The 24829-nt window shown below is 35.1% G+C and overlaps 1 protein-coding gene across 1 annotated transcript in view; it reads right to left on the bottom strand.

Moving 5' to 3' along the window:
• Positions 1-19350: 19350 nt before the first annotated feature.
• LOC140976536 (probable 2-oxoglutarate-dependent dioxygenase AOP1) overlaps positions 19351-24829 on the bottom strand; it is an 8602-nt gene continuing 3123 nt past the window's right edge. The window contains exons 2-3 of the mRNA XM_073440757.1: positions 21623-21944; positions 19351-19819 (exon numbers count right to left, since the gene is read on the bottom strand). Coding sequence (XP_073296858.1) covers positions 19571-19819; positions 21623-21944 — 571 coding nt within the window. The 3' untranslated portion in view covers positions 19351-19570. The remainder of the gene's footprint in view (positions 19820-21622; positions 21945-24829) is intronic.

Below are 24829 nucleotides of genomic sequence, written 5' to 3'. Positions count from 1 at the left end.
CGCTAATTTTAAATTCGCGACGGTTGACCAAACCGTCGCTAATTTGAACTAGCGATGGTTTGTGTAACCGTCTCTAATTTTGAATTAGCGACGGTTTTATTCATACCCGTCGCTATTTTTATTTACGACGGTTTTTAAAAACCTTCGCAAATTTGATCTACCACAACGGATAAAAACCGTTGTCGTTGAACGGACTTTCAACAACACCCTCAGTTACATCAGTTTTAAAATGGCTACGACAACGGATCGTTTGCCGTTTTTGTAGTAGTGATCACTTGCTGAGTGTTTCCCAAAAAGCCCACACTCTTACGTCCCTTCCCAAATAATAATGAAGAACATGTGGAAGAGATGGAACAAGATCAATTTTGGGGCTGGTGAAGAAATCCAAATTTATGAAGACTAAGTTCCAATTTCACGATTATAGTTTATTTGCTTCTGTATTTCATACTTTCCTTTGTAAGAACAGCTTCCACGTTATTCGTATTTTGCATATGTAAAGACAATGTTTTTTTATGAATTAAACTTTTTTATGGCTATTTGCTACGAGACTTATTGTTTACAATGAAATTGATAAATAATGATGGATTTCATCTACGCCTCGGTCTCGAGGCGTGAAATTTAAGTGGTATCAGAGTCATCAGGTTCATAATCCGGGTGAGATTTTGATAGACAAAATTTGACGTTCTTAACTTGCTCTTTTCAGAAAATACAACAAAAATATTTTGTTCGATTCAAATATTTTACTAATGTAGTAACTTTGATTTTTGCCATTATTATGAGCCTTTTTATTTGATTTGTCTAGGAGATGGTTGCCCCTCGTACTCATGCTAAAGGCGTCCTTCTCATGCATCAGCTTACCATTGACAACCAAACCCAAGAGATTGCAATCCTAAAGACTCAACTCGCTAAAGAGAAACAAATGAAATAAGAACTCATGGAGATTAAGGACTTGCTTCAAATTGATATACAATGTTTCAGCCATTACCTTGATCGTGCAAAGAGCCAGCTTGCCCTAACTCCACGTAACCCATTTCATGTGGTACGACTAGTTGTCCTTAACCGAGAGTTGATAGAAAGGATTGAAACTTAGAAGGAACTTTTCATTCGTAAATTTTTCTTTCCTCTCTTCTACAACCCTAGTTCTCATCTAGGAACTTTTCATTTTTAATCTATTTACCCATCTGATCACACCAATCATATGACCTTGCTCTTTGTCTTGTACTCATTCCATTCGTTCCCGATCAAAAAATTATTAATTGTCGTCTCAATGCATGACATTATCGACTATGTTGTTACAATTTTACTGCGATTGAACTGAATTGGAGAAGAGGATGACGTAATTTTTAAAATAATAATAATAATTCAAATAAGTAATAAAGATTGTATTCTTCCTCATAGGAAGCTGTGGAGTTGTATAGGTGAGTCGTTGACTCCGAATGAGGACCGGATGATGTCGGATGCTCCTAGTCAAGATGAGGTCAACACTATGTTCAAGTTGATGACAAGTGAGCCTAAAAAAAGACAGATATACGGTTATGGTTTCATGGCTTCCACGATATTGTTGGGGAATTACACCAAAACGATGCCGATCACGATGATAATAGTACCCAAAAATGCGGAATAAAATAATCAACAAGAACACAAATATTTACATGGTTCACCCCAAAATAGGTTACGTCCACAGAGCACTGCAACTTTTATATCAGGAGAAATATTACAACAAGTGTATACACCAATACACTCAATATTTCTCACTCCCAACCAGAGTATACCGAGAAAATAATTTCTCTAACTCACACAAGAGAATTACCGCACTCAAGAAAAAAATACACTCTTTTTTTCTATGCACTCTCTTTTTATCAAAGCTGAAAAGATTTTGATTTTTGGGATACAATAACTGAAGGAATTGAGCTCTATTATAACTAATTCCCTCGTTCAGCTTTGCAAATTTTTCGATGTGGGATACGTCAGAAAACAAGTTTTTTTATTATTTTATTTAATGTGGGTCCCACTCCAATAAATAAAATCTTACCCAACAATTCTCCCACTTGAAGACTTGATTTCAATCATGTCTTCACACCATCAGTGCAGCATCTCATACCTCCTTTGTTAGTCCAGGAGACCAACTGAAGTCAAACACAACTTCAGTTTTTCAATTATAACAGCCTTTGTGAGCATATCAACTGGATTCTTGCTTCCAGGAATCTTCTCAAGTTTTAAGACTCCATTCACCCGATCTCTAAGGATCCTCATTCCAAGGATTTGTTTTGCAGCACCCAAATGCTTCAAAGCAAATTCCTTTGATAACTCTTTCTCGAGTTTATCAATCTCCTCCAGACAAGCTCCTGCTATCAACATATCATCTACATATATCAGTAGCATGATATAATAATCATCAAGCTTCACATAACAACAGTGATCAGCTTGATATCTCAGAAAATCATCATTATTCATTATACCATCAAACTTCTTGTACCACTGTCTTGGAGCTTGTTTGAGACCATACAAGCTCTTCTGAAGTTTGCACCCCATTTTCTCTTTCCCTCGTACTTCAAATCCCTATGATTGATTCATTTCTTCATCTAGCTTACCATGAAGAAACGTCGTATTTACATCTAACTGTTCTAGATGTAAATATTCTTTTACCATCAATCCAAGTACAGTCCTGATAGTAGTTAACTTTACCACCAGAGAGAAAATATCAGTGTAACCAATGACTTCCTTTTCACCTTTTACAACAAGTATTTCTTTGTGCCGCTTGCTACCGCCATGTTCTAACCGGTACTCCCACTTGCTATGTAAAACCTTTTTACCTTCAGAAAGTTCTGACAACTCCAACATGTGATTGGATGACGGTGAATCCATCACATCTTCCATGGCTAACTCCCACTGTTTAAAGGTCTCATAAACATCCGATTTATTTTTCACAAAATAAACCAAAAATTTCCTGCTCGAACCGTCAACAGTAGTGCCATAATATCTTGAGCGATCTCCAAGGAATGTCACAGGAGATGGTCCACATACATCAGTATGTACCAGCTCCAAATCCGCTGATTTCGGTTCTCTAACCTCTTTTGAAAAGCTTACCTTTTTCTACTTTCCAAAAAATACAGCTTCACACAGCTTGTGTTCAAAGATCTTTAATTCCGGTAGCTTTCCGTTTGAAACAAGCATCTTCATTCTCTTCTCACTCGTATCCCCAAGCCTGCTATGCCATAGACTTGAATTAGCTCCAACATCCACAGCCGCTAATTTATTTCTCAAACTGGAAGTTATATAAAGTGTTCCAGTTTTATTTACTCGAGAAACAATCATGGCTCCTTTTTTCACTTTCCAGGAACCATCACCAAAGGTCACCTTATGACCTTCGTCGTCAAGCTGTCCCACTGAAATCAGATTGGGTGCCAACTCTGGTACATGCCTTACTTTGTTGATTTTCCAGACAGATCCATTTGTCATCTTCATCCGGATATCACCCATACCAATTATTTCCAAAGGTTTTCCATCAGCCAGGAAAACTTTTTCGTAATCTCCTGCAATGTAATTATCTAATACATCACGATTACCAGTGGTATGAAACGAAGCTCCCGAGTCCATAACCCAATAATCAACCCGGCTTTCCATGGATAGTAATAGAGCATCATGTACCTCATCAGTAACAACATTAACGTCGTTCTTTGTTGATTTACAATTCTTTTTCAAGTGACCAGTCTCACCACAGCTCCAGCACTTCACATTCTTTTTAAATGTGTTATTGTCTTTTTCATTTCTTGACTTGGATCTACCATGCCATTGGTTAAAACTCTTTTCGCCACTCCTGCCACTTCCTCTATTCTCAATATTTAGAGCAGATCTCAATGATGTTCCTTCACAAGAATCCATCTTACGAACTTCTTCAGCAAGAATTTGATCTCTGACATCATTGAATTGTAGCTTTTTTTTCCAACAGAGTTGTTAACCGCTGCCCGCATCGGTTCCCAATTGTCTGGTAAAGACGCCAAAAGAATAATTGCCCGTATCTCATCATCAAATTTAATTTCAACCTATGTCAGCTGTGAAACAATCGTGTTGAATTCATTGATGTGTTTAGCCACCGATGTATCTTATCTCATTTTCAAGTTAAATAACTTCTTCATGAGATGTACTTTATTATTTGCCGATGGCTTTTCGTACATGTCCGACAAAATGGACATCATCACCTCTGTTGTTTTGCCTCCACCACGTTATGTGCTACGTTCTTCGTTAAGGTTAATCGTATTACACCTAACACTTGTCGGTCAAGAACCTTCCAGTCATCATCCTCCATCTTTTCCGACTTCTTTCCAGATAGAGGTTGATGCAACTTCTTGCTATACAAATAATCAATAATCTCTAGTCGCCAGAACGTAAAATCTGTACCGTCGAACTTGTTGATTCCCGGTCCCGATCCATCTTCTCTGGCCATCACTTCTCTAGCCTTAGAAAAAAAATCTAAAAAATCTTTTCTGATGTGGAAGATCAGACAAAGCTGCAACCACAGATCATACTCATAATTCTTAAGATTTTCACAACAAGGCTCTGATACCAGTTGTTGGGGAATCACACCAAAACGATGCTGATCACGATGATAATAGTACCCAAAAATGCGGAATAAAATAATCAACAAGAACACAAAGATTTACGTGGTTCACCCCAAAATAGGTTACGTCCACGGAGCACTGCAACTTTTATATCAAGAGAAATATTACAACAAGTGTATACACCAATACACTCAATATTTCTCACTCCCAACCCTAGTATAACGAGAAAAAAATTTCTCTAACTCACACAACGGAATTCCCGCACTCAAGAAAAAATACACTTTTTTTTGCTATGCACTCTCTTTATATCAAAGCTGAAAAGCTTTTGATTTTTGGGATACAATAACTGAAGGAATTGAGTTCTATTTATAAATAATTCCTTCGTTCAACTTTGCAACTTTTTCAATGTGGGATACGTGAGAAAACAAGTTTTTTTTATTATTTTATTTAATATGAGTCCCACCCCATTAAATAAGATCTTACCCAACAGATATATCCTGAGAAGACGGCTCCACGTTGATGTGGAGGTTCTAATAGAATGAGACTTCAAATGCAGCTATACTGATACATGAGGAGACAAACAAATTGAAGGAGGATTTAGCCACATAAAATAAGCGGTCTGATGTAGTTCAAATGGAGTTTCAAGAGTCGAAGAAGGAGAACAAGTTGTTGAGAAATCGAATGTCTTCTTTGGAAGATCAAGTATGTCTTCTGGTGACTGGCTTGTCTCAAAGAGCATCTATGCAGCCACTCGTACAGTCCTACGACCGCACAGTCCACTCATGCAGCTCCTCTCACAGCGACAAACTCGTCGTTATACCATTACACGATCATATATCCTTACATAGATGTGGGTAACAACATATTGGGCAATCATAGGACTTGGACTACGATGATGACAATGACGACGAACACAAGGATAGTGATGGTTACGAGGAGGACGATTACGATGATGATGAGACCGAGGCACCTTATGATTTTATTATATTTTGTTGAAGTTGTTTATTGCATAATGTTATTATATATCGTCATTTCAAAATTTTAGTGTATATATTTTCCTTATAATTATATATCAATATTAATATTAGTTGGATTTGAAATATTTTTATTCATTTAAACAATCTCTACTTATTATTATAGGAAATTTTGGGCTCTTGAATCATAATATTATCACTATCACTCTAACTTATAGTAGCAGAAGCGTGTATAATCCTTGACTTTACAAAATATAACAAAAAATACGAATTTTGCAGAAAAATCTCGATCTTGTTAAGTCAAAATTTATATTTTATCAATTTACATCCTATTTGGAGTCTTGAAATCTGTATCTGAAATTTACAATAAATTAAATACAATAGAGATTAAGTCTTCGGGGACTTAGTGATGGAATATATTGGGTTTATATATAGTTAACAAATCAAATAATAATATATCAGTGCAGTATTTCGATATGAAATAAAATATATCAATAGTAACGCATCATTATGGAAATATCTTATCAAGTGAAATGTAATGATTGTTTAAGATTCTGGAGTGAATATCGTGGGATAAAGAGGTGGATCCCAGCAATATTCACGTAACATTTTTTCCCACGTATACTCAAGTAGAATCCGTAAAATCGATCATTTACGAGCAAATCAAAATGAAACCAGGATAATCAATGTCTGCCTTTTATGAAAGAATCAAGGGAATTTTAATTGAAAAGTTGATGCTCAAGGCACATGACAGGTGAAGCTAAACAATTATCTAAATTGACTCAGTTTACTCGATCTAAGATCACATTTGGAGATGCCTCTCAAGGTAGAATCGTGAGTAAAAGTAAGCTTATTCATGGTCACATTATTATTGAATATATACTAATTGTCGAAAATCTTAAATACAATTTGATTAGCGTAAGCCAACTGTGTGATCATGGCTGCTCAGTTGAGCTCCATAAACTTATTTACACCCTCAGAGATAATTCTAGAAACATTATAATGATAGGTGGCAGATGTCTTTGTTTCTGTTAAAGTTTGAGGGTATTACAAGTTTTGCTGGCATCTCTCTGACTGATATGGAATAGATATAACAAGCAAAGCTGTTAAATTGTCAGATGCTAAGAAAGGGCTCAAGATAGAGTATCATTTACCGACGGATGTTTTGGCCAAAATTTTGATTGCTAAGAGAATAAAGAACAACTGGTCATTTATTATGTTCAATATTTTGAAGAATATGATGAAGCATACCAAGTAATCTTTTGGCTTCGCAATTCAGTTGAGTAAATTATTTGACGACTCTGGCATTCCTCTGAACGAACCAACAACTCTTCATAAACTCAGAATGCTGAATGCACAGAGCATCATGGCCCTGAGGCCCAAGAAAATTTCACCGGCAAGACTGATAGAGGTTAAGAAGGAGATTGGGGAGGTGGTAGCTCTGGCTAAGAAATTTAAAACAGTGAATAGCAAAATCAACTCCGCTACCAAGCCCAAGACTAAGAGGAAACTAATCACTCATGAGAGTGACTCTGAGACAATACCTGTACCACCAATTAAGAAAGATAGAACCACCAAGATTAGACCAGTCTCATCAACACTGAGCAAGCTAGCACCATTGTTTATTGTGAAGAAGGAGAAGAAGAAGAAGACCGAAGACCAAGGTGAAGGAAAATGATCTAGTTTTACCATAAAATGATGCCAAGGTAGCCACTGCTAAGGCAACTGACGAGGAAGTTTCGCTAAACCTGCAGAAAATTTGACCTTGGTTGGGATAGTTTCTCATCTCTAGACAGTTGCTTCACCCACCATTCAACCGGCAGCAAGGCCTAAGGGCATGGTAATCAAGGATCGCATTCGGTACAACAGGTCTGGACTGGACTCTAGTTTCTCTTCTAAAGGGATAAAAGGAAATGGAAAAGTGAAGTTGGTCCAAACTGAGGATTCCATATCACTATCTGCAATCCAAACTCAAATTGATTTATTAATGGATGAAATGAATGAATACACCGATACCAAAACTGAAATTTTTTATGAATAGTATCAGTTTAGGTCAGTCATTATTTCTTGCGAACTGAAGAGGAAAGAGACTTTGAAGAAATTTATTACTCTCGTAAAGACTGTGACGAAGGTTGTGAAAGCAAAGACATGAGCTCATGCCTTGGAAATAAGAGAATATTTCTTCGATTTGATGAAAATAAAAAATTGCCCTTGATTTGTGAAGAACTGGAGAATAAATATGATCTAACTTGTCCAATTTATTCAATTGAATGTGGATTTAAGCTCTTTACAAATGAAAGTCAAATTCTGGGATATGGACCAACAATTATTTATATATGTTAACTCTGAAAGAAAGGAAAATTCCAAAAACTCTACCATAGATAAAAAAAATTGAGAAGATTTCTTCAGTTCAGGTCCAACAGGAGTCAAGCCAAGCTGGGCCATCATCCAGTTTGGCTGAGCCTGGATTTGACTCAACTAAATCCGTAATCACTCTAGCACCAGAAGTTTAGTTGACAACTACACCGCACCAGTTGAGGACATGTCTCTACTCAATTTTGATGAGATCATACCGAGAGTATTACATATGTTTTTGAAAAATACGTTAAGAGAACTGATGCAACAATAAAGGAAGTCAAAGAACCAGTTTTGGAAGCTTCAGTTTAAAATCAAGAGGAACAGATGGCAGTTGAAACTGAAGTGGAGTTTGTGCGCGAAATTGTTTCTTTAGTACCAAGATCAGTTCCAACACCAGTTCAATCAATTGAAGTTCTAATTACTACTATCACTATCCTTGAATCATTCTTTATTTCTCAATCATTGAGGGACCATCTTGCTCCAAACAAATCAATGGTTGAAAAGTCAGTAACAGTGGGAAATCAAACTGAAGTTGTTGAGACAATTGAGAAAAATGTTACTTTATAAGTTGAGCCAGTGGCATCTACTTCAGTTGAAAAAGGTTATATTGCATAACAAAGCCATCGGTTAATCACTTTTCCTAATCCAAAAGCTCATATAATGGTTGATTCACATGATTTTGAGCTTAGAGAAGATTTTTCCATGGATAATAATATGTTAAATATAACTGGAATCAATGCATTGCTTACACAAGTCAAGAGATGACAGAGACTGACTGCAACTCATATCGAGAATCTGAAAGATAAAGTGTTCAAAGACGTCTTAGGCCTATCTAAAGATGTCAATATGTTATTTATCAAGTTGGAGTCCATGATAAAGAACTATGCTTCAACATCAGAACTATCTAGTTCTCATGATACTATTACACAGAAGATGGATCTAGTGCATGACAGATTAAATTCAAAGATAGATTCAGTTCACACCCAGCTATCTGCAAAGTTCGACACTACGTCTACACAAATGACTTCGGAAGTACAATGATATGTGGCTGCTCCATGCGTTAAAAAAAAAAAAGAGGAAGTGAGCCTCAAGGAAAAACCTAATAAATCTAATGAGAAATGTACTTCAAAGAAGTTAGAGAAAAAAAAAAGAAGATAGAGAAAAAGACAAAAGATAGTTGTATTTGCTTCTATTAGTTTACATGAGTTTTCTTCAGTTTATCTGATATTTATTTTATCAATTCATTATCGCTTAATTTTTTCAAACACTAAAAAAGAGAAAATTGTTGGATCAATTAAGATTTTTGTGTTAAACACAAATCTTAAGGAAAAATTGAACTTTGCTAAACTGAAGTAACAAATTCCACAATCTAAACTAAATTAACATACAGACTGAGATGACGAACACTAAAATTTATCCGTTTACCAAGTCTAGCAGTCGAGGAAATTCACATGGACATCAGTTTACGTCTAGAAAAGCTAAACTAATGATTGGATAAGTTTTGCCATACAAAACTGACCGCAACAGTGCACGATAGTTAGAGAATATTGACGTGGACAAAAGACAAGCCAAAAAAACTTTTATTTGGAACGAATCCTTTCGAAATTCGATACCGTTGAACTCAGAGTCTATAAATAGAAAAGGAATTTAGTTGAGTAAGACACTACAAATTTGACACAGATTCAAGCATTCGGGCTTTCAAGTATTTGAGATAACTTCAGTCAGTCAAGTACATTTTACAAAGAATTGTAACTGATCATTGAATATCGTTAATTGATAGGAGAATTCATTGTAATTTATTTTATTCGAAAACAATTTTTATATTGTTTCTTCGTTCAGTTGAGTAGACTAGGAGTTTCAGTTTTGGCAGTGTTATATCCAAACTGAACAGGGTTTGTACTACTTGTAAATATCAAAGCCTTCTAGTGAGTTTTTTCAAAACAATGAATGGATGATGTAGAAGCTTGAGTTCTCCGAACATCCAGAAACAAACTTACGTAGATTTTACTTTCAATTTACATGTTCAAGTCATTATTTGAACTATTCTAATTTATTAGTTTGACTTCTTTCCGCACATATTTTGTTAGTCAACTAACATTGACAAACAAAAATACCAAGTTCAGTTTCTAATCAAACTGGATTATCATTAAATTAAGAAACTTTAGTAAGTGTTTATTTAACATTTCTCCATTTCTAAACATTTTAATCGATCCTATCAATTAACATAGTTGTTTGCGTCCATGAAAAATATATATATAATTTTTCAATTGGAAAATTAAAAAAATACATAGATTTGGTCATATAATTAAACATATTTCAATCCATATTGTATGACAAAATATATTGTTCTTCTTAAAATTAATTATAGAGAATATTACAATTCTAATCTTGTATATTTGTTTTTTCATATTTTATTAAGTTGTATTGTCAAATTTCAGTTTTAATCCAATATTTGTTTTGTTTCCGTAATTTTGATCAATTTTCTGACATGAGATGATCACTTAACACTGACGTAACATTTATGTACGTGTGTAATGCAAAATCAGTGACCTTGATTTTAAAAAAAAAGTAGCAAGTAAAATTACCAACAATGGAAAGATACTTTACTAAAATCCAATTTTTATAACATAGGAGACAAAAATTACGAAGAAAAAATTTTGAGGACAAAGGATCAACATTTTTTATTGAGCTGACGAGTGATTATCATGTGGAGGCATTTTCGGGTTCTTTTTTCTTGTCACTAATTTTTTTTTGGTTTCATGTGGAGGCATTTTCGGGTTCTTGCAAGATATTTGTTTAGTGGGTTGTCAATTTTCAGAAAACGAGTGTAATTTAAAAATAAATATTGGATTGTCTAGAAGTGGAGAAAATTATCGAATTTTCATTATAATGATATGAAATTTAAAATTTTTGATATTTATCGAAATATAAAAATAATATATATAAATTAAAAAATATATGTATTTTTTTGATATAATACGATACACTATACTAATTTTGTATCGGTTAGAAAATAATTTATGGGTGATAATCAAACAAAGGGACCACTAACGTATGTAGGGTCAGATTTTTAAAAAAAAAAAAAAAGTTATCATATTTTTTGGAAGGTTCAGTATCAATATTTGCTAGAAAAAATTAATCATATATTTTTTGGAAGGTTCAGATCAATAATTGATAGCTCATAATATATAAGTACAATATCCAATAAAATATTGATATGATTGTTTTCAATGTTTGGTAGTAGATAAAATATTGTCAATTATTGAATTTGAGAAGGATTTGAGAGATAAATTTTATATTATAAGTGGAGTTAGGTGGAGCAATAATAGAGGTAGACAAATAATGGCACATTAATTGTGCATGCTGAATTTTCGGATGAATGACAGATAATTTCACAAAAGAAATGTTCAGATGGAAGACAAGTTTTTTATATGTGTTTTCACACAGTCGAGCTCTATAAATAGAGATCTCTTCTATCATTGAGAGATCACCTCATTCTAAGTTTATAGTATTTGAATGCTTAGTTCTATAATATTTATGAGATATTTGTTTTCTTGTGTTAAGAGAGTGTGCTTTTAAAGAAAAAACCTTGTGAGTAATTGTATTTCATGATATATTATAGAGAAATTCTTTTCATTCTGCCCATGGTTTTTACTCTAATAATTTTTACGGGTTTTTTTATGTAAAACTCGGTGTCTAATTTTATGTTTTACTTTCATTTTATTATCGCAAGATGTTGTACGGGGGACCAACAAGTGGTATCAGAGCCTTGGTTTAAATTTTTTTAAAATTCTGAGTATGCACTGTGAGTGCAGCTTCGACTGATCTTCCACATCAGAAAAGTTTTTTTGAGATTTTTTATTAAGATAGTATTATTTTGTCTAGTTTATTAAATTGTTGTAGACATAATGACAAATAGGTACGATATAAGAAAGTTCAATAAAAGTAATTTTATGCTATGGAAAATAAATATACAAGTAGTTTTAAGAAAGAAAAATTGATTGGCGGCTATTGGACAGACCGGTAGAAATGATGAACGATGGAGAATGGAATGATATGAATGATAATACTGTTGTCAATCTACACTTGGCAATAAAAGACGAAGTACTGTCAAGAATCTCGTAGATAAAAGCAACAAAAGTTATCTGGGATACTCTGACGAAGATGTACGAGCTCAAGTCACTACACAACAAGATTTTCTTAAAGAGAAGGATTTATACTCTTTGGATGGCGGAATCTTCATCGATGACCGACCATATCAACACACTAACTACTCTATTTGCCCAACTCACCTCTATGGCATAAAATAGAGGAAGAAGTCTACCAAATTCATATGATCGACTTATCATCAACTTAACCAACAATATTCTAATGAGCTCTCTAAAATTTGACAATGCCTTAACTGTGGTTCTCAAAGAAGAAAACACACAAGAAAAATGAAGATAGGTTGGTAACTTCGAAGCAGATAGATGCTTTACCGATGATAAGAAAAAGATTTATAGACCGTGAGTTCGGTTGGAGTCAAAGATGCGGTAGATCAAAATCGAGAAGTAGGAAGAAAAATATTTACTATTTTAAATGCAGCGAATGCAGCGGTAAATGGCACTTCTAGTAAGAGTGTACGAGTATTGAGAAAGGATCTCAAGAAAATGTAGCCGGTACTTCAGGCGGTAGTGAAATATTATTCAGCGAACCAGCAACAGTTGCAGAAGGCAGACACAAATTTTAAGACACATGGATTATTGATTCAGGAGCGATGTGGCACATGAAGTCTCAAAGAGAATTGTTCGATCAGTATGAACCAGTCTCAGGAGAAGCTGTATTCATGGGAAATTATCATCCCTTAGAAATCATTGGATCGCTTCCTTCAAAATAAAAATGTTTGATGGAACCATTTGCACCATACATAACGTATGACCTGTGAAGAGACTGATGAAGAATCTTTTCTCCTTAGGGCAATTGGATGATATCGGTTGTAAAAATCGTATCGAGAATGTGATCAAGAAAATTGTGAAGGACGCACTTGTGGTTATGAAAGCAAAAAAAAATTGTTACAAATATGTATGTACTTTGGGGAGAAACACACGAAGAGGCGGAACTAGTGGTTGAATCGATTGGCGTAGGAGAAGAATTAACAATGTTATGACATAGAAAGCTTGGACATATGTCAAAACGAGGGTTGAAAATTCTCTCAGAACGAAAGTTGTTGTCGGGGCTTAAAAAGTGTCATTACTCTTTTGTGAGCAATGTTGTCACACTCCGAAACTGTGGTTAGTCAATATATGTATTGTCTAACAATCACACAATTTGTAACAAGAAGTCTCATAGTAATCAAACATCCAAATCAATCTATTTCATAAAAATAGATAAATGTCTTTACAATGCGATTCAAAATAAAATGCGGAAGCGAATTATAAAATTAACAAATTGAATTATTAACTATGCTATCGACTAACACGGTCTCGGGACACGAGAACGTTGTTCACAATTTTTAAACAAGAAGCCTCATAGTAATCAAATATCCAAATCAGTATATTTCATAAAAATAGATAAACGTCTTTACAATGAAATTCAAAATAAAATGCGGAAGTGAATATTAAACTTAACAAAATTGAAATATTAACTATGCTTGATCTCGAACTAGTTCTTCATCACCATCCCCAAAACATGGTTTTCTCATCCTCGTCTAATTTCTCTTCTTTCTTATTTGTGGAGGAAGAGTAAAGGGTGATTGTTTGGGGAAACGTTCAGCAAGTGAGGGCCGATCGTGTACAACAAATTACTAAGATACATATACATATAGAGAATCATAAATTAATTATAAGCATGCCGAATCCAATAAAAACAGAATATTGACATAGCACTGAAAATCATCTTTTTTCCCATGGTCTAGTGATCATTCCCTATATGTTACTCTTATAAGGGCGAGACCCAATAAGCGGTTCGAATATCCCATAAAATCAGGACCGTATCAAATCAAATCAAACATCATAATTTCCTATACCATTTCTAACTCGAATCATTACAGTGTATTTCAAATAATTCAAACATGCTTTCGAATAACTAAGAACAAGTGTGCCAAATTTTATATATACAAAAACAAAAACCCACTTACAAAGAAATATGAACATCAAAAGACCACTTATCGGACAAAATAAGTCTGCAAAACTTTATCAAATATACATATAAATAAGCCCACCTAGAAAAAAAAATTGTGCCAAACTCTATATATACAAAAACTAAAACCCACTTACAAAGAAATANTTAACTGATACTTGGGAAAAACTTGGGTCGAACCTCGGCAGAACTTCGTGTGAACTTGGGCAGAACCTCGATCTCCATTTTGGCAGCACTTAGATAAAACTACAGTGGTTGAATGCAACCTCTCCTCTTTACTTGAAGTGGTCGAGACTTATGAGTGATTTGGGAGGATTTTTCGTGTGGTTTTACACTAAACCAAGGTCTCTATTTATAGTTCTCCAAAGGTGAGTGAATGGTTATTCCATTCATTGTCATTTATCTTATCTTAAATGTAATTATTCATGGTCATTAGCCTCCCCTTAAAGGAACCTATTCATGAGCATTAACCTCCTATTAAAAACATGTATTCATGGTTATTAACCTCCTCTTAATTACCATTATTTTACTCTTTAATATAGGTATTTTAATGGTTGATTTATTATGGTTTAAATTAGTCATTAAAATGGTGATAAATGGTCAATAATGAGGGGAAAATTATTATTCAAATTTCCAAGAGTATGACTGCATAGAACTCAAAAATATTGTGCCAAAATGAGCTGAAATTTACTAATACATATTCAGTTCTTCACAGTTGTGTTACCAGTAAACAACACATATTAAAGTTTGAAACTTAAACAGCCAAAAAAAAATGTATAATGGAGCTGATTCATTCGAATGTTTGGCAGGAAAATGTTGTATCCCTAGGAAGAGCGAGATACTTTATCTTATTCATCGATGATTTCTCTAGGAGATGTTGGGTGTATCCAATCAAGAGGAAATCATATGTTTTCCAGGTCTTTGAAGATTTCTAAGCGCGGCTTGAACTTGATTCTGAAAAGAAAAATGAAGTGTTTGATGACTAACAATGGAAGATAATATATCAGTTACGAATTTGATGCATTTTGTCAACATGACAGTTCACGACGTCTTACACACCTCAATAGAATGGAGCGGCAGAACGGATGATCAGAACCTTATTGGACAGAACAAGAGCTACGTTGTGGGCTGGGGTCTAGATAAGTCAATTTGGGCAGAAGCAGTCAAAACTGCTTGTTATATTATTATTCGTCCTCTTTCAGTGGCGATTGATCTAAAGACTCCATTAAAGATGTGGAGTAGAAAGCCGGGTAATTATTATAATTTGCATACATTTGGAAGTCCTTGGACTTTCTGTTCAATGATCAAGAAAGATCGAAGTTGGATTCGAAATCCAGAATATGTATCTTCTTTGGTTATACTGATGGAGTAAAAAAGTTTCACTTGTGAGATCTTACTGTTCACAAGTTTGTCATCAGCATGTATGTTATCTTCAAAGAAGATAAAGTAAAGGGAGACAAAGGCACACTGAATTTAAAAACTACTATAATTCAGGTGGAAAATAAGACAGACAAAGATAAAATTTCTTGTGAAGCAGTACTAGAGCACGAGGAACAAGAACATGTTGAGTATGAGGTTTCAATGTGAGGCAGTCAACTCGAGACAGAAGACTACTTGGTTGGATTTTAGATTATATTACTAAAAGAATTATCGCATATTTTTTTATTAAGAGAGGATGGTGAGCCATCGAGTTTCTATAAGGCTACTCAAAGCTCAGATGTATCTATGTTGATGGTAGTAATGATGGAAGAGTTGGAGGTATTAAACAGAAATTAAACATGAGATCTTGTCACAATACCGCGACGGAGGAATGTCATTGGTAACATATGGGTCTAGCAAGGCCGCAGGCCTAGTGCTGCGGCGCCACAAGGGCAGCGCCGCGGTGCTAGGCTTGCGCAGAATGGGCGCTGCAGCGCTCCCTGGTGAGTGCTGCGGCGCTAATCCTGCGCGCAACCAACCAAAATAACACCTTTTGATGCAATTTTAAAAGTCACGCTCAAACGACTCGAACCAATGCAACGAAACTCAACCTAGGACGCTATGGCAATGTTCCGAACTCACACAACACCCCAAAATGACGATGCACCACAAAAAACGCAACACAACCCGTGAACACGACCTTTTGACACCAAAGCTTTTCCTACGACTTCTAATGCAACCAAGTGCCTACCGACACGAAATGAAGCACCAAAAATCAAACCCACATCATAATTAATATACCTAAATGCAGCAGTGATCAACCGTCGGTTTCCAACGAAGCCTGCAACAATAAAACTTCAAGAACACGTCAAGAACGCATTTTCATAAAATCACAGTTTGAGCAGTCCCACGAAAACAATCCTAACTCACTCGTTTCTTGTCCAAAAATTACGAATTTACAGTCAAATTGAAGGTATCAAAAATTACTACGTTTTATATGTTAAAAACCTTTCCAGAAAATCAACCGAATTTTCGCAAAAATCGAAATAACAACAGACACATTTTTAGATCTAAAAATTTGATCCAAAAATCATTTCAAATGTTTTTGCTCAAACTTTCTCACAACATACATGGATTTTTATGAATAATAAACAACACAACACATAATATAACGAGATCAATGCAGAAACAATAGAATAAACATGTCTTTGATCTTTAAAAATACCGAAACGACAATACTGAAGCGGGAACGATGCGAGGGTTGATCCAGAACGAATTGCGACTCGATTTCTTGCAACAAAATCAACGTGAATCGCTGGAAAAATTGCAAAGAAAGGTGGAATCTGCTGGACCGCTTAGAACCCTAATTTTTCTTTAAAAAAATGATATGAAAAGGTAATGAAATGTGTGTGTGTGTGTAAAACCGAAGTGTGTGTGTGTGTGTGTGAAAGTGGGTGTGTGCGTGAGTTTGTGGTTAATTAGGGGAAAAAGTGCTTAATCAAGAATTAAAAATGTTAATAAAAAGTTAATCCCCACTATTAAATAACAACCCCATTTAAAAATTAAAATACACACATGCTAAACTTTAAAAGTTTTAAAATCTTAAAATCACTAAATAAATAAATTAGGCTTTAAAATGCTTAAAACTTAATAAATCATTTAAAATGCTCCAATCCTAAGTTAAAATAAAATACCACATTTTAAAATCGCCAAAATCGTCGTCGGTCTCTTTTTTTGGATCCTGCATTGAATGATCGCCTAAACATGAAACTCAAGAAAAAAAAACATTTTAACGTGCATCGCATAAACATTAATAATTAAAATAATACAATTTCATAAATCATGCATCAATCAAATCATTTTAAAATTAATTAAATGATTTAACAATTTAAATAAATACATGGGTTTTACGTGTACTGATTTTGAGCTCTACAGATTTGATTATTATATCACGAGTCTTAGATACAACAGACTCAGCCCATACCCTGGTACATATTTCAAGAGGTCTGGTGATGATGACATCATTTTATTGTTATATGTGGACGATATGTTAGTAGCAAACCCCAACAAAGATCACGTCCAACAATTGAAAGAACGGTTGGCTAGGGAATTTGATATGAAGGACTTGGGACCAACAAATAAAATTCTAGGGATGTAAGTTAACCGAGACATATGTAGCAGAAAAATTTGGCTTTCCCAGAACAATTATTTGAAGAAAGTCTTGCAACGCTTCAGCATGCAATATAGTAAGTCAATTTCGACCCATCTTCCTGCTATCTTCAAGTTATCTTCCGAGATGTATCTTAGCAGCGAAGCAGAGAGGATGAAGATTTCTCGAATACCATATGCATCAGTAGTGGGAAATTTGATGTTTGCCATGAACTGTACAAGGCCGGACATTGCTCAAGTAGTGGGAGCAGTTAGTCGATATATGGCGAATCCTGGATGAGAACATTAGAGTACGGCTAAAAGGATCCTTAAAATATATTAATGGTATCTCAAATGTTGCATTATGTTTTGTGAGATCGAATTTTACACTCAAAGGTTATGTCGATTCAAATTATGCAGGTGATCCTAATAAGAGTAAATCTACTACTTGTTATGTATTTATACTTGTAGGGCGAGCTGTAAGCTGGGTTTCAAAACTGCAAATAGTTGTGGCGTTATATACAACGGAGGCAGAATATATGACATCTACTCAATCATATAAAGAGACAGTGTGGATTAAAAGATTATTGGAAGAGATCAGACACAAACAAAAGAAGGTTCCTTTGTTTTGTGACAGTCAGAGTGCCTTGTACACCGTAAGGAATCCAACCTTTCATTCTAGGACTAAAAACATTGGAGTTCATTTTCACTTTTTTCGAGAAGTAATGGAAGAAGGAAGTGTTGATGTGCAGAAGATCCATACAAAAGATAACATAGTTGATATTCTGACCAAGCAAATCCACAAGTGTCCTAGCAAAAACGTAAGCAGTGTGAAGTGTCAAGACTGAAAGGATGTATGGAGATATGTTTGATTCTCAATCAAATCTTTAAGTGGGAGAATGTAAGTGGATTTTGGTGGAGCAATCATGGTGATAGACGGATAATGTCACATTAATTGTGCGTGTTGAATTTTCGGATGAAAGACAGATAATTTGACAAAAGAAATGTTCAGACGAAAGACGCATTTTTTATACCCATTTTCATACGGATGAGGAGCTCTATAAATAGAGATCTATCCTCTCATTAAGAGATCATCTCATTTTCAAATCTTCTATCAGTTTACAGTATTTGAGTGCTTAATATTTGTGAGATGTTCTCCTGTATTAAGAGAGTGTATTTTTTTTTAAAAAAATATAGTGAGTGATCATACACTATAAAATATTATAGTTTAATTCTTTTCATCTTACCTTTGATTTTTACCTTAATAATTTTTAGGAGTTTTCTTTGTAGATCTCGACATCTAATTTTATGCATTATTTTCATATTATTATATCAAGATGATGCACCTGATACGAAGACAGATGACATCAATCTTGAATGTATTGAATGTTGGTAAACTGTTGAACTAACTTTGATTTTTTTTATTTTTCAGTCTTATTTCGCCGTAATGCCGACGTTGCATCGTAACATGTTGACACAAAAACAAAAACATATGAATCATCTGATAACACGTCATCAATTGTACCAAAATAGTCGAAAATTAAAAATTAGTATATCAATACCAAATTTAAAAATTTAATGGACCAACAACTCAAAAATTATTTTTCCTTTTGTGTTATTTTTTATAGTTAAATAAAATTTTAAAATATAGAATTTTATAAATATAGTGTATTATTTATATAAAAATTAGTTTAATATTATTTTGNCAAATGTTTCTCTAAAATAAACACACATTTCGAGCTAAAATAACCTGTCCAAATTATTCAAAATTCAGATGGTACTTAAAATATATTTTGTATTGATTAACAACACATATATGCTACAATTAAGCATAACAATACGAAACTTAGAAATATATAATTTTCACAATTCCAAGACATATACTGATCAACCCCCAAATTATTTTCCACATAATAATTAATTATAAAATACGCTTACACTTCAAACATCAAGCCAAAGCCTTCTGATATCTCTAACACGACTTCTTCTGAAAATTCAAGCACCACAATACGCTTTTAGAGCATCTGGGGATCTCTGACCCGCTTCTGAATAATAAAAATCAAGAAACTTAACATGATCAAAGGGTTTGAACAGCAAAGGATGCTCTTCATCAATCATTTCTTCGGGGGCTTTAATAATGTGACCTTCTTTTGGAACTGAAAATAGTCCTATCGAATAACGAGCAACGCTCCCTTTCATCGTAACCCTGTGATATGCAGAATGCAGCCTTCCATTTGTCCACGCCTTTGGGACAAAAAATAGTTTAGCGCTTAGAGTTTGATCCTATTTATATTACATATATGTGTGTATGCTTTCACATGCATATATCTGATTGGATATTTACAATTATCTTCCCCTAACATGATTAATATTTGTCATTGTAAGTCCGGTAGGTTTTCATGTTGCAAGTTTAGTCATGTAAATATGATGTTTATCATCACTTTTAATTATTTTTTATCAGAGTGCTGATGTGATATCAGAAATTGATGAAATAATGCCTTAAATTAATTAGGTGGAATCGGAAACTACTGACATGTCTAATTTCATGTCAGCATTACGATAAAAATGACTAAAACTAAGAATAATTACCAACGTAACTTACATAACGCAACTTGAAAACTTAAATGACTAAAGGCAAAAACTTGTGTAAGACGGTCTCACGGGTCGTATTTTGTGAGATGGATCTCTTATTTGGGTCATCCATAAAAAAATATTATTTTTTATGCTAATAATATTATTTTTTATTGTGAATATCGGTAGAGTTGACCCGTCTCACAGATAAAGATCCGTGAGACCGTCTCACAAAAGACCTACTCATGACTAAAAATAGAAAATGTCAAGTTATATGATAGTATTTTTCTCTTATTTATTCAGAGAGAGCAACACAAGTATTCATTTTGGAATACAAATAAATGGCAAAAAAAAAAAAAAAACCCTAACTAGAAGGAAAAATGATATAAAGGTGATTTTGTAAATATAATATTTTCAACATGGATTTATCAATCACTAGCGATATATTATTGAAATTATTTTACTATGCCAAAATCATTCTATTTAAAATGATGTATTTCATGAGAATGAACTTTAGTTAAGAGGAGATATAACAAATTAGGAGGGAGAAAAACAATATTAATTCTTATGAAACTATATATAAAATTTAAATCAATTTAATTTTATCATCTTAAAAATCTCCTTTAACCATTCACAAATAGTTCCAGAAGTGGTCATGATGTATGTCTCCATGCATACGTTGGGCCGAAATCTCCCAAAAAACAAGCAACAAATTTTCACATTTTCCCCGTTCAACTCACCACTTTCCGTGTTCTTTCCACTGCTTTCTCCTCCTATAAAATAAGTTGAATTCACCCAACTTTCTCAACCCCCAGCTCCCACTCTTCTCCTCTTATGCACACAATCAATTCCACCCTTACCTCTTTTATCTAATCTTCTTTCTTATTCTCAAACGATGACGATGACGATGACGATGACGATTGGGTCACCTCAGGTAGGGTTTGGATCATTGAGTTGTTGGATTGAGGTGGCACAAGCCCTTTACATTTTCTTCTAAAGCCCTCCAATTCCCCCACCCTGAAGACCATTACAGAAGAAGATTCTGATGATGAAAATTGTTCCGTCATCCGATAACCGGATACGGCAGCTTAAACCCTCTATTGTATATTTTTTCCACCAAACAAAAATTAGAGTATGTTACTGGGGAAATTTGTATTGTTTTTTGACTTTTACCCAATAATTTCGACCGTAGCAATTCAAGTATCCCTTTTCCTTTTCTATTCATTTCATTATTCATCAATTGCCACTGCTTTTATTAATCATTCTAATAATAGCCTCGATGGTTAATGGTAATTTTTTTTTAATTAATAGATAAATTACACAATAACTTCGACTTGTGTGCTCCACATACGAGCAAGACCAGGGAGATTTGTACTAGACATTATAATATACTAATAATTATAATAATCATATTATATACCATATTATGAATCTCAATTATAAATCATTGTCAAAATAAATTTGAAGTGCACTTACATGAAAAGCTTCTCCGATCATGACAATGAAGGAACTTGGAGAAGGCTCCACTGTGATCCATTGCCCATCTTTTGTCAACACTTCCAATCCATTCACCTCATTTTGATACAATATGGTCAAGAAGTTTTTATCTGTGTGTGATGTTAATCCGAGCTCGGCTTGATGGCCTTTTGGGAAATCATATTTTTGAACCCGGAAGAGGTAATTTGACGACTCTATGTGTTCGTCTGTATATTTTTCAAGTCCCAAGCTTTCAAGAACCATCTTACGTACAATTTGATCCAATTCGGATAGTTGCTCTGAGAAGGACTGAATATTCTTGCTACCAAAGATGAAAAAATTATGATACCAATTTATTTTTTGTCAAGAAAATGGTTTGTAAAGCCAATCATAAAAAAAAAAAATAGAACCGCACAAAACTTAAGCTAAAATCACAGTCAAGAGAAATGATTAATCCTTTTTTTGTTTTGTAAAGGAGAATCCGTAGCTGCTACCTTTAGGTGTGCACTGGATAAACTCTCGGACCGAACGCAATAGCTTGCAAATCACGTCAATCAAATAAACCACACTGGTCAAGTGATACGATACTAGAAGGTGGGAACCAACAAAGGCCAACGCGTATGAAAGGAGCACCGAGACAATTGGTGGATTTTATTAGCCATAAATAATAATAGAAGGAAATGTCAAGTCTCACTGTATATGCAAACAAATAATTTTGTAAAGAGTAGAAGAAAAACACGATTTTACTTGTAAAGCAATTAAAGCAACAAACTTGTACCAAAGTATAAATAGTGCAATAAAATGAAGGAAAAGAAGGACCACAATTATTGACTCCACTATCTGTTCTTCTTGTCTTCTTCTAATTTCTCTGCTCTCTCTACAAAGTCTCCTCACTAATTGTGTAACCGCTCGAGATCGAATCAAAGGAAGGGTGCTCTAACATTGGTGCTCTCGTCGTCAATGGCGGAAGGAACTAGGTTTGCTCGACTGGAGGAAAATCTCGCAAAGCTCGCTGCACTTCAGGAATCGCAGGCGATTCTTATTGAAAAACAGAATTTGAGTCTCGATTCTTTGACGACTTCAGTGAAAGAGCTTACCGTGGGATTACAAGCACTTGATGGTAAAGTTGAGCAGCAATGGAGACGGAATTCTTCGATGCCGATGTCGACTCCACCACCGCCTTCTGAGTTTCGATCGGACACTGCTCGTGAGCTTCCACAATTCTCTAAGTCGATGCGTGTGGATATTCCCCGGTTTTCTGGAGAAAATCCCTCAGCTTGGGTTGCGCGAATCCAGAGGTACTTTGATTACTACCAAACACCAGAACCTCAGCGATTAATCGTATCTTCTTTTCATTTGGATGGGGATGCTTTGGATTGGTTTGATTGGATGAGTCGAAATGGTTTGATTCACGGATGGTCAGAATTCTTAGTTGCGATCACCAAACGATTTGGTCCGTCCGAGTATGAGGATCATTTTGGGAAGCTTAGTAAGCTCACACAAACAGGAACTTTGGCTACCTATCAACACCAATTCGAACAACTTGCTAACAATATTCTCGGAGTGCCTGAACATGTATTGATTAGTTGTTTTGTCTCGGGGTTACGTGGTGATATTCGGAAGGAAACCCAAATCTGTAGGCCACAATCATTAATTCAGGCTATGGGATTGGCTAAGTTGTATGATGATAAGTTTTCTGATTCCACGATATATTACCCTAGCGGGTGTGATAAGGCACTAACTGTTACTCACCGTTCAGTGTCAACAACAGCCGCGCCTCCCCCGCTACTTCCCAATCCACTGGGGCCAAAGAAACCTTACGCCATAAAAAAACTTACACCAGCGGAGATGCTTTCTCGACGAGAGAAGGGGCTGTGTTATAATTGTGATGAGAAATTTTTTATTGGTCATAAGTGCAAAGGACAATTGTTTTTGTTTGTAACAGCGGATGATAAGACAATCGAAGAAGGTGGCGTTCAGGAGGTATCTTTTAAGCAAACCTCTACGGTCCAAGAGCGTCAACTCCCTGAAATTAGTCTTCATGCCATGGCTGGTCAAGTTTGTCCTCGGACTTTACGACTTAAGGGTAAGATCTCGAGGGTGCCGGTGCAAACACTAGTTGATGGGGGGAGTACACACAATTTTATTCAAGAACGTCTTGTCAAGTTTTTGAAGATTCCTATTGTTGCTTCATCTCATTTTTCGGTTTTGATTGGCAACGGGGAGACAATGGAGTGTCGAGGGTACTGCCCGAAGACAATCATTCAACTGAATGATGAATCATTTGAGGTGGATTTTTATGTGTTACAGTTGCAGGGGGCCGAAGTGGTTTTAGGGGTACAATGGCTCCAGCTCTTGGGTCGCATTATTATGGACTATAAGCAGCTCTATATGGAGTTTTTGTATAATGGCAAATTGGTTCGCTTACAAGGCCAACCGTTATTACAAGTGGAGGAAGTCCAATCACATCAACTCCGACGTTTGACACAAACGGAGAGTATTGCCCAATGTTTTCAACTAATCGCTATGTCGGCTTCAGCTTCTGCTAGTACTCCCAGTCAGTCGATACCAGAGTCATTAGCACCTCTCCTACAGTCGTACCAGGATGTATTTATGGAACCGAACAGCTTGCCACCCCATCGCACTATTGATCACTCTATCCATTTACTCCCTCACGCCAAACCAGTCAATGTTAAGCCTTATAGATATGCTCACTCGCAAAAGGCTGAGATAGAAAAGCTTGTTACTGAAATGCTTGAATCGGGCATCATTCGCCATAGCCAAAGTCCTTTCTCATCCCCAGTTCTGTTGGTCAAAAAAAAAGATGGCACCTGGCGCTTTTGTGTGGATTATAGAGCCCTTAACCATGTCACAATTAAAGATAAGTTTCCTATCCCTACGATAGATGAACTCTTGGATGAATTACATGGTTCAACTATCTTTTCTAAGCTTGATTTACGAGCTGGCTATCATCAGATTCGTGTTAACCCCCTTGACATTCCCAAAACAGCCTTTCGCACCCATGACGGCCATTTTGAATTCCTTGTAATGCCGTTTGGCCTCACTAACGCCCCCGCCACTTTTCAAGCCTCCATGAATCTTATTTTCAAACCGTTTCTTCGTAGGTTTGTCATTGTATTCTTTGACGATATTTTGGTTTATAGTCAATCTTTTCCTGATCATCTTATTCATCTCACAACTGTCTTA

Source organism: Primulina huaijiensis, chromosome 5 (genome assembly GCF_012295235.1).
Source record: "Primulina huaijiensis isolate GDHJ02 chromosome 5, ASM1229523v2, whole genome shotgun sequence".
Taxonomy (NCBI): Eukaryota; Viridiplantae; Streptophyta; class Magnoliopsida; order Lamiales; family Gesneriaceae; genus Primulina; species Primulina huaijiensis.
This window is presented reverse-complemented; position numbering and strand designations above follow the sequence as displayed.